General features: G+C 36.4%; 1 protein-coding gene across 1 annotated transcript in view; it reads left to right on the top strand.

Moving 5' to 3' along the window:
• DSG4 (desmoglein 4) overlaps window positions 1-11814 on the top strand; it is a 57133-nt gene that overhangs the window by 35040 nt on the left and 10279 nt on the right. Inside the window, exons 11-13 of the mRNA XM_027772645.1 lie at window positions 1548-1819; window positions 3125-3264; window positions 6083-6298. Of these exons, the coding sequence (XP_027628446.1) occupies window positions 1548-1819; window positions 3125-3264; window positions 6083-6298 (628 nt within the window). The remainder of the gene's footprint in view (window positions 1-1547; window positions 1820-3124; window positions 3265-6082; window positions 6299-11814) is intronic.

The raw sequence follows: 11814 nt of genomic DNA, 5'->3' as shown, positions 1-11814 counted from the left end.
CTATAGCAAAAACCTCTCAAAAAAAAAAAAAAAAGAAAGAAAGAAAGAAAGAAAAAAGAAAACCCCAAGAGACTCCTCTATCAAAGTAGTAGAGGTTCTCAGATTTTCCATTTATTTCAGGACAGCATGAATTATTAGAAAATAACAACTGAGTTGTAGAAGAGGGATCTCTTTCTATTGAAAATCCATTTTTTTAAGTACATAATTTACGTTCTGCTCTTTGGTAGGTATCATGCACTGGTCCATTATGTAGACCAGCAGACTAGGTATTAAATATGTGAATGGATATACAAAATCCCAAATGTCAAGAGTTTTAGCAGAAATTCAAGTGAGGCATGCTAAACCATCTTTAAACAAGAACCAAAATGGGGAACCAGCAGTTAGCGTAATGGCTATGTCGCTGAACTCCCACGTAGTCGACCGCAGTTCGTGTCCCGGACCTGGTGGCTTAAAACTCACGCCAGGCGCGTGTGCGTGCGTGCCCAAGATCCCGAGAGGAGAATGGAGGAGAAGGGATTGCGGCGTGACCATCCCCCCTGGGGGGTGAGTTCTCGCTTTCTGTCTCTATGTCTCTCTCTGTCTGTCTGGCGAGCGCACGCGCCCTACAGTGAAAATCTCTACAAAAAAAAAAAAAAAAACAAGAACCAATGGATCTGTAAATATTACTGTCTTGTCAGCTCTTCTGAAGAATTCAACTCGAGAACTTAAGAAAACATTCATCATGTCATACAATTTCCTCAAGAAGCAGAGTTGTATCTCAGTTTTGCTTATAGCGCTGATATCTTGATTTCTGTTGATGGCAAATATATTGCCAGTATTGCTTACATTAGCTTCCAGAACACTTCTGAACAGACATTGCCAAGCACTCCTTTATTTACAACTGTTTCTTTACCACATCAATCATTCTGGATCAAAAGATTCAACTCATCTTCTAGCCAAGAAGCCCATTTCAAAGGTGGCTTTTCCCTGGGTGAGGTATTTACTTATTTGAATGTGCTCCGCTCTGTGAAGGAGTCTTCTTGTCCACCAGACACAGCACAATTAAATTACAGTTTAGGGCTGACTATAATAATCATGAACTCTTCAGAAGTTGTTTGCATCATTTAGCCAAATAATTACATGTTGAATTACATCGTATATATTGGCTCCTTTATTCTACTGGTTATACTTTCAAGAGATTCTCAGATGTGAGCTCTACCATGAAAAATCTGGGTCCTATTCATTTATTCACTAAATAATTATAAACATTTGTTATTTCATTCAAAATTTATTATTTATTTTTCATAAATATCTTATTGCAAAAAATATTTTAGAGTTTTTACTTAGGAAATGTAAGACTCTAATATTTTATTCCAATTTAAAATCATAGGCTTTAATGCCCTATCTAAAATACCTAATGCAGTAATAAGTAAATTTTTAAAATTTAATATCTGAATTGCATGGCTCTTGTACTTATTTGTAGTATGTGGCTCACTTAAAATAGCTTCTTATTCTATCAAAAGGGAGTACTCCTCTGTCTCAGAGTTTTTTGCTTTCTATTATTTCAGATGCTAGATTATGAACAAGTACCGAATATTCATCTGAGTATTGGAGTTAAAAACCAAGCTGAATTTCACCACTCAGTTGCTTCTCAATTCCGAATGCATTCAACACCTGTGAGAATTCAGGTTATTAATGTGAGAGAAGGACCCACCTTTGATCCAAGTATTATGACTTTCAGCGTGCGTGAAGGAATAAAAGGAGACTCTTTACTGAATTACGTGCTTGGCACATACACAGCCACAGATTTGGACACAGGAAACCCTGCAACCAATGTCAGGTACTGCAAATTGTTTGTGTTAGTGTGATGTGGTTCTATCCAGTGTTAATTCATGTAATATGTGCTAGGTTTATGTGGGTTGTAATACTTTTGGACTTTTGCTTTTCTTACCTGTTTATTTGTTGGTTTGACAAGACTATTACAGCATTTGAAGTCTTAGAATTTTAATAGCATTTTAGTGGCTATAAGGTCTCCAGTTGGTTACAAGTGTAATTGTGTCGGGGGAAAAATTACAAGATCAAAGAGCTACCTAAATTGCTCTGAGTCCCTGATCTCTCATGGCCAGTCGTAATACCCTGATACCCTGGCTGATTAAGCCATATTATAGACAATAACATCATAAAAGATGAGTCAGTGCTTGTTTCCTTAAAACCTGTGTTATCTACAACTTTGAGTCTAATTTCATCCCTGTGGTTAATGTAAACAGAAAAGACAATGAAAAAAGTTAAAACACAGGTTTTTCAGAAATTTGATAAGCAAAGTGAGAGTTAGAACAGAAAAATAGAAAAGTGGGTCTGAGGGCCACTAGGTACATAGATTATCCATAAATTAGAGCTATGTAGAATATTCTGGAAATAACTACAGTGAAATATATGTCTTCTCTGCATCCTTTCCTTCTCTCTTTATCTTTCTCCCAATGTTTTTGGAGTGAATCAAGTCTATTGATTTATAAATTACCTTGTTCTTAACAACTTTATTTCATCAATGAAAAACTTTCAAATTCAAAAAGATTATTAAGCCTGTCACATGGGATTGAAAACAAAAGACACCAGATAAACTGAAGTCTTGAATTTGTGCCTGGTGCAGAGACCAGGTCTTCTTCCAATTAGATCACACATTTTAAATCAATTAACTGTTACAAGATCCAGATAGACAAGTTAAACAGAGAATACCACAAGCTCCTGAACAAGCCAACGATGAGATGTTCTGAAACCAATATGCCTTAAAATTCACAGCAAGCATATTAAGTATGTTACATGTAAAAAACAAGAGATATTTATTTTTGAAAATGAATAAAGCATATTTGATATTCCTATTATTTAATAAAAATCCTGAAATAAATGCATATATTTTATTAACAGTTATGCTAAGAGCTAGAAGACTAAGAAATTTTATAGTTCTGTAGTGAATCTGTACTTGATGTATTTAAACTTGAATCCAAATATACATTATAAACCAAGATAATATCACTCTATAGTACATGAACACAATATATGAGGTTTACCACTTAAGTTTTTATAATGATTTAAAAGTATTAACTTTCATAAAAGCATAATGAAGAATTTATTTATTTATTTAAAACAGGTATATCCTAGGGCATGATGCAGGCAGCTGGTTGAAAGTTAATTCAAGGACTGGTGAGATACAATTTTCCAGGGAGTTTGATAAGAAGTCAAAATATATTACTGATGGGATATACACAGCAGAGATCCTGGCTGTAGATGGTAAGAAAATTCATTTTTAATATTTTAACAACCTTACTGCTATTATGTTAAATACTAAAAATATTATTCTAACATGATATTTGGATGACTAAAAATATGTCATTTAGTGGTATATGTAAGTTTTATGGGCAGTTCTAAATACCTTAGACCAAGAACTGAATTCAATTATACTTTAAACTTAAGCCATCATTTAATTCACCTGCTTCCCCCCAGAATTTATAGTGCCCTATAGCCTAAAATACAAATGATAAAATATGTACAAATAAAATTCAGTTTCTCTTTATGACCTCAGCTTTTGAGTATGGCTACTCCAACTTATAGAGTATATTAGGAATGTTTATTTATAGAAAGGGCTACAAGCTGTGTACAAGGTTCATTTGGGGATCACTTGGGGAAAAAGGGAGTGTCTCTGTGAGTATAGTTGTTTTACAGTCACTGAAACTCACCTGCCATGATGGGCCTGGGTCACTGTTTCTTAATCAGACATACTGTTCACAGTAAGATTCTATGTACCAGGAAAGCACAATGTTATTTCAGATTAAAAATTTTAAGTACAAATGTACCAAATTAAGTGAATAAACTACTTTTCATATGGGAAAATCTATCAGGCATTTCTCTTGGTGAGTAATGACAAGAATTTGTTTATTTATCAATAGTTAAGATTCTCCCAAGCAGTGCCTAGGAAACAGCTGCTACAAATAAAAAATTAAAAAGCAGGCTATAACCAGGAAAGAAAGAGAAAGATAGGTGTCCCAGATACATACCAGATACATGCCCAGACACATGTAGGTTTGCATGAAATTTATATTTGATCTTTACTATAGCTAAACAGAAAGATAACCAAGATAACCAAGCAGCGGAGGATTTAAAAAGAAAACATGAAGGACCATCAGTTAGCATAATGGCTATGTCACTGGACTCCCATTTAGTCGACACAGTTGAAGTCCCAGACTCGGTGGCTTAAACTCATGCTGGGCGTGTGTATGTGCATGCCCAAGATCCCGAGAAGAGAATGGAAGAGAAGGGATAGCAGTGTGGCCATCCCCCCAAGGGGGTGATTTCTCACTTTCTGTATCTCTTTCTCTTTTTGGTGAGCGCACGTGCCCTATAGCCAAAAAAATAAAATAAAACTGTGATCAAGCCCAAACAATTACAGTTTATACATTCTCGTCTTCATCCTGTGGGAATCACTTTTAACATTTGGATCAGTAATATAAATAAAATTGTCCTATTTGTTATCAGTATCCCATATCTGTTTCTAAAATGGATTCTAACCATGTTGATCATACCCTTTGATTGCATATTGATCATATAAGAAAATCTTAACAAACTAGAATTTAAAAATGAGTTATTTCAAATGAATAAAAGAAAGTGAAAGGTGTTATCCAAAAGCACTGAGATGTCCAGCCTCTGTGGCCCAGTTGGTAGTATACTGAACTGCAGAGCTGGAAGCCACAAGTCAACCACCGTTTGAGTTCTCAGCCCAACTGGTCTGTAACACTCTGGGGCATGTGCCTAGAGTCTTGGCAGACAGGAGGACTGGAGGAAGGAAAGACATGACCAAGCCCCATGGAGAGCGTTTCTTTCTTTCTCTCTTGCACACACTCTATTTATGATTATTAACAATAAAAGCAACAAGGCTCTTTGTTCATTAACCCAAGCAGAGTGTCTTCATTGGCACAGGGCTGTCCAGAGGGTTCTTTTAGATCAGGATGCATGGAGATTGGGTGAAGCAGCAGAGGTCTAGTACAGCAACCTCCATTGGAGAACAAATGCTGTAAGCAATAGTGTAAGTTTTGGTTGCCACATACCAAGCCTAGAAAGCAACAGAGGATCAGAGAGTGACAAATTAAATGATCTATGGAATAATTTGATGTCTAATAAGACACTAAGGAAATAGGCACTTTAACCAGCCCAGTGCTGAGTTGAATATAAACAAAATCGTCTAGCCTATGGATAGACTTTTGGTTCATTATCATTTAATTAACTCAGTGACTTTAATTAACTCAGTGACTCTACCACTTAGTGATACTGAAAACATCTTTAAGTTTGTTAACTTCCTAGAAAATGATCTAGTACCCTAGAGATATTAGTATTCTAGTTTACAAATTAGAAAACAAAGTTTCCTTGAAAGATTTAAAAAAATCTTAATTTACTGTAACAGAATATAGAGGTAAAAAGTAAACTAAAATTCTGAATTCCTAATTCTTGCTCCTCTGCCTTTCCTAACAAATTATCCTAGCCAAAACTGTGTTTCAAACATGTTAGCAAAAAATATATGATAAATTTATGTTTGTTTTCAGAAGTGCTATTTCAGAAAGAAATAGCATTTAATGTCTGGAATTAAAATCAGCAAAGAAAGCAGAAAGAAAAACTACACAAGCAGCTATTTAATTTCAACCACGGTTATTTTCACAAACACCGGCCTCAATAAACATTCTGAATGGAAGGCTATAAGCTGGTCTGGGGTCTAATTAATGGGGACAGGGAGAGAAGAGAAAGCAGGACATTTAATAATTCATTTTTAAATGTACATAAATTAGCAGAATAAAATGAAGATTAAAAACCTTTAAAATGAGTGATAGAATGTGCCAGAGTCCTGAGTTGGGAAGAAGCTTGTTCAAAGAACTCAAAAGAAGTCAGCCTCGCTGGGAGGTGGTTCACAAAGGCAAGACTGACTTTGCGTCCTTAAAGTAGGCGGGATTCTCAGGAGTCATTCACACTATTTCTACATGCTGCGACACCATCATGGAACCTGAAAGAGATTTCCTCCCTGATAACCATGTATCCCAACACCCATGTCACTTTATTGTTTCAGATGGCTCAGGGAGAACAGCTACAGGGACCATATGTATCGAGGTTCCTGATATCAATGATTATTGTCCAGTCATTTTTTCTGAAAAAAACACCTGCATTGCCTCTCCATCGATCTTTATCTTTGTTGAAGATCATTCATATGGGGCTCCCTTTACCTTCTGTGTTGTTGATCAGCCACCAGGAACGGAATACGTATGGGATATCAGATCAATAAATGGTAAGTGGACTATAAACTTACTCATACTTTCAGTGCAGAAGCAAAACAATGACCCAATAATTGGTCACATCATTTAATAATACTTTCTACCTTTGTTTCTGTAATTCTTCACATGGTTACAATTAATGGAAATAATTCATGTAGATACTTAGGATTTTTGGGAAAATGTGAAGTGAAATAAAAGCCAAGTGTTTCACCAATATTATGATTATGAACAGTAGTATACAAATACCAGTTTATCCATCACTTTGTACAGATGGGACACTAAGCCAGTATTTGAATTGTTTGAAATAAACTGAACTCTTGACTAACTCAAGGGTTAGGGAATGTCCCAATTCTCTGTTCTGAATATTTTGAGCAAGTCACAAGATTGTCACTGAAACTCAGGTAACCCACAGATACATTTATACATTTTCTACTCATGTATGTAAGATCAATGAAATTATTTTTATGAAGGGTTATGAGTTCACACTTACTTGTAAGGGTTAAAGTTTAAATACAAATCGTCCAGTGTTAAAAGGAGGGTTAAGCAAACTATGGTGCATATTATTGGCATACTTTTAAATTTAGAATTATATGACATATTTAGGTACAAAGGAATGCATAAGCCTAAGAATATAAAGTGGAAAATATAGATCCCAGTAGTATGTGTGTATGTAGCTACACGAAAATGAATGCCTGACATTGACAAATAAACTAAGTAAATTTTAGGCAGCATAACATTGTATCTACTTTGTAGTTATTTCTTGAAGTATGAAATGTATATTAGAAGACATATGGGCTGGGGCCAGCAGTTAGCGTAATGGCTATGTCGCTGGACTCCCACATAGTCCACCACAGTTCGCCTCCCGGACCCGGTGGCTTAAAACTCACGCTGGGCATGTGCATGTGTGCCCAACATCCCAAGAGGAGAATGGGAGGAGAAGGGATTGAGGTGTGGCCATGCCCCCGGGGGTGGGGGGGTGATTTCTCACTTTCTGTCTCTCTGTCTCTCTCTGTCTGTCTGGTGAGCGCATGTGCCCTATAGCAAAAACCTCTCCAAAAAAAAAAAAAAAAAGAAAGAAAGAAAACATATGGGCTAAGACAGCTCCCTGATTCATTTGCAATAAGAGCAAAGACATCATGGGATGGTAGGATGGGGGCAAACTGTAGAGCCCAAGACGAGAGAAAATACTTTCTACGTATCTGAGGCATTAAGCTTCTCTGTTCACAGAATGAACAAACACTGAAATAACATCAGGAAAAAAAAAATGCCACTAATAAAAACTTGATCAAAGAAGAAAATTAGGCAACTTTTTTTTTGAACATCAAAATTTTTAGCTCTTTTCAAGAAGCCCACTGTACTATATTTTTTAAACTAAGTATATTAAAGTAAATAAGTTAAATTCAAGGCAATTCTGAATTCATCTTCCACTATAAAGCCAAATGGCCCATTCCCTAATTAATCATTGCTGGGGCCAATAGGTGGCACGGTGTTAAGGTGTTGGATTCCTACTTGACCAACTATGGTTTGAGTCTCAAACTCAGTGACTTGAAATACAGCTGACCTGTGTGTGTGTGTGTGTGTGTGTGTGTGTGTGTGTGTGAAAAATCCCTAGAAGAGAAGGGATTTGCTGTGTGGCCATTCCTCATGCAGGGTGGGTGATTTATCACTTTCTTTCTATCTGTCTCTCCTGGAGAATGCATATGCCCTATGCAGGGGGCGGGGGGGGAACTAAAAATATTAATAATTTTAACCACTTTTGTCCTCATTCAGATTCTATAGATTATGAGTAAAAAAAATTTAAAAGTTCTTTTATTTTTAATAAGAAGATAGAGGTTGGCAAACATGTCCAAACGATATTGTAAACTAACTGGTAAAAATTTTAACCACATTGGAGGTAATATCCCTAGGGATCTGTCTCAGTGGTGGTGTTAAAGAATAGAATGAACCTCAATATGTTGTGACATTGCCTTACTCAATTCTTACTTTATGCAAAGGTTGGATTTTGATAGCTATAATTGGCTTATATTATAATTGAAGCTAGTAAACAAGAATTAATAAAGAATATTGAGTATTATGGATTAATAAACTACTGTTCATGGTTTAGAAGTAAATTTTTTAAATAGTTTTTGTAATTTATGATTTATATATAACTATTACACATCTTTGTAGGGTACTTTAAAAGCACGTATACAGTGTATAATGAACAAATCAAGGATAAAAATATATCCTCCATCTTCAACATTTAGCATTGTATCATGTTGTGAACATTTGAAGCCGCCTTCATTAGTTATTCTGGAAGTATGTACTAGAATTGTCTATGATGTTCTTTACTGTGAAATACAGTGAAATACAGTTCTAAAGAAAAAATAAGTTGATTTAAAATCAGACCAGCAGTTAGTGTAATGGCTATGTTGCTGAACTCCCATGTAGCCGACCACAGTTCAAGTCTCAGACCTGGTGGCTTAAACTCACACCAGACGCATGTGCGTGTGTGCCCAAGATTCCAAAAGGAGAATGGAGGAGAAGGGATTGCAGTGTGGCCATCGCATCACCCCGTGGGCAGTGATTTCTCGCTTTCTGTCTCTCTGTCTCTCTGTCTTTCTGGCGAGCGCACGCACTATATAGCAAAAAATCTCTCCAAAAACCATGAAATACAGTTCTTAAGAAAAAATAAGTTGATGAAAAATCAGACAACAAAGCATCTTGTGAACTAGACCATGGAGGTAAAGTCCAAAATAGAATGGATTGTGTTTTAGAGATTTTTGCTGTAAGGCACGTGTGGTTGCCACAGAGAGAGAGAGACAGAAAGCGAAATTACCAGCCCCAGGAGGCAATGGCCATGCTGCATTCCCTTCTCCTCCATTCTCCTCTTGGAATTTTGGGCACACACGCACATGTGCCCAATGTAAGTTTTTAAGTTGCCGGGTCCGGTACTCAAACCACAGTCAACTACTTTGGAGTCTAGCGACATAACCATTATGTCATCCACTGGTTCCAAGAAAGAATTTTTTAAAAACAAAGATAATCATAACATAGCCAATGAAAGAAGAATTTGGAATTTCCAAGTAGAGGACTGTAGGAGATAAGAGTTTATATTCTGAAAATATCTGTGCTGTCATTGGTGCAGTTAGAGATGGGTAAAATTGTGCATAATAATAGCTCATTAGGAAGAGATAGAAAAACAAAACTGTGAGTTTGTAGGACCATTGTACTGTACCGTGCATAAACTAGTAAGTCCTTAAGAAAGCAAAAACAGGGAACCAACTGTTAGCGTAATGACTATGTCACTGGACTCCCACGTAGTTGACCGCGGTTCACATCCCGAACCTGGTGACTTAAAACCCACACCGGGTGCATGTGCGTGCATGCCCAAGATCCTGAGAGGAGAATGGAGGAGAAGGAATTGTGGCGTGGCCATCCCCCCTGGGGAGTGATTTCTTGCTTTCTGTCTCTCTGTCTCTCTCTGTCTGTCTGGCGAGCGCACGTGCCCTATAGTGAAAAACCTCTCAAAAAAAAAAAAGAAAGAAAGAAAAGAAAGCAAAAACAGAATGAAATTGGAAAGTGATTTGGTCATTTATAGGCTTTACGAAGTTATTGATTTTAGCCTGCTTTAAATTGATTCCAAAGAAAGACTCAGCTACTTGTATATTTTGGATTTTTCCTCCATAATCTAGTTTTATACAATGAATAATGGTTATAATAAATATATAAATATATTTTGAGTTTGTACTTAAGCTTATTTGTGGGTAAGGTAGTTGAATCTGCGTTTTAACCTATTCATTGGGAAATTTAATCACACTCAGTGATTAAATCACATTCAGTGATATTATCAATATGTGTGTATTGATCTTTTTATTCTATTGGGTTGTCAAAAAAGTCATAACACATTTTTGCATAAGAAAACTTAGAAAAAATACGTCATGACTTTCCAACAACCCAATGGTTGTCTTTTGTTCTCTTACTTCTATTTATTTCTCTTTAGTTTTCCTGGTGCAGTATTCCCTTAAGTATTTCCTGAAGAACTGATTTAGTTTTAGTAAATTCTTTCAGCATTTGTTTATCTGGAAATTATGTTATTTCTCCTTCCCATTTGAAGGGTAATCTTGCTGGGTATAATACTCTCACCTAAAGTTGTTTTGTTTTGTTTTGTTTTGTTTTGTTTCATTTCAGAGTTTTAAATATGTCTTCCCATTCTTTTCTTGCTTGCATTGTTTCAGTTGAGATGTTGGATGTTAGTCTAATGGGCTAACTTTTGTAAGTAATTTGGTTTTTCTCTCTTGACATTTTTAAAATAATGTCTTTGTCTTGGTTTTTACCAGTTTGGCTATGATGTGCCTTGGAGAGGATCTTCTTATGTTATATCTATTTAGTGTTCTTTGTATTTCCCAGATTTGGATATCTGCATGCCTCTCTAAATTTAGAAATGTTTCAGCTAGTATATCATGAAAAAGATTTTCTATGCCTTTTCTGTCTCTTTGCCTTCTAAAATACCTATTATGTGGCTATTCAGTCATTTAATGGTGTCTAGGATTTCTCATTTGTTGTCCTGCTTCTAGATAGTTATTCTTCTATTCTTTTCAGTAGCTTTAACTCAACCAGAGGTTTTGTTTTCAAGTTCAGAGATTCTTTCTTCTGCATGAGTCTAATCTGTTGATACTTTTGAGGGAGATTTTTTTTTTTTTTGGAGTGGTTTTCGCTATAAGGCACGTGCGCTCACCAGACAGACAGAGAGAGACATAGAGACAGAAAGTGAGAAATCACCCCCCAGGGGGGATGGTCACATTGCAATCCCTTCTCCTCCATTCTCCTCTCAGGATCTTGGGAATGCACACACATGCACCTGGCGTGAGTTCTAAGCCACCGGGTCCGGGACACGAACCGCGGTCAACTATGTGGGAGTCCAGCGACATAGCCATTACGCTAACTGCTGGTTCCCTTGAGGGAGATTTTTAATCTCCTGCCTCGTATCCTTTATCTCCAGGAGTTCTGTTGGATTCTTTCTTAGTATGTCTTTTTTTTTTTTTTTCAAGAAATTTTTGCTATCAGGCATGTGCACTCACCAGGGAGACAGAGAAACAGAAAGCAAGAAATTTTACCCCGGGGGATGGCCATGCCTCAATCCCTTCTCCTCCATTCTCCTCTCAGGATTTTGAGCATTCATGCACACATGCCCAGTGAGAGTTTTAAGCTGCCAGGTAAGAATTGAACTGTGGTCAACTATGTGGAAGTCCAGTGATGTAACCATTATGCCATCTACCAGTTTCAACATATGTCTTTTTCTTTATGGAGTTCCTCCTTTGAGTCATGAAAGGAATTTCTCATGTCCTAGAATTAATTATTTATTTTCTCTTGCATCTCATTGAGTTTTGTTATGATGAATATACTGAATTCTTACTCTGATATTTTTGTGATTCTTGTGTTTTATCCACTGTTGGTGAGGACTTACTATGTTTTCAGTCACCCAGTAATATACTTAATTATTCCTACTTCTATGAAATATGTTTCTGTAGCTGTGTGTTCATATCTTTCC

The sequence above is a fragment of the Tupaia chinensis genome, unplaced genomic scaffold (assembly GCF_000334495.1).
Source record: "Tupaia chinensis unplaced genomic scaffold, TupChi_1.0 Scaffold000290_1, whole genome shotgun sequence".
Classification (NCBI taxonomy): domain Eukaryota; kingdom Metazoa; phylum Chordata; class Mammalia; order Scandentia; family Tupaiidae; genus Tupaia; species Tupaia belangeri.
The sequence above is the reverse complement of the archived record's forward strand: the minus strand, read 5'-3'. Positions and strand labels throughout refer to the sequence as shown.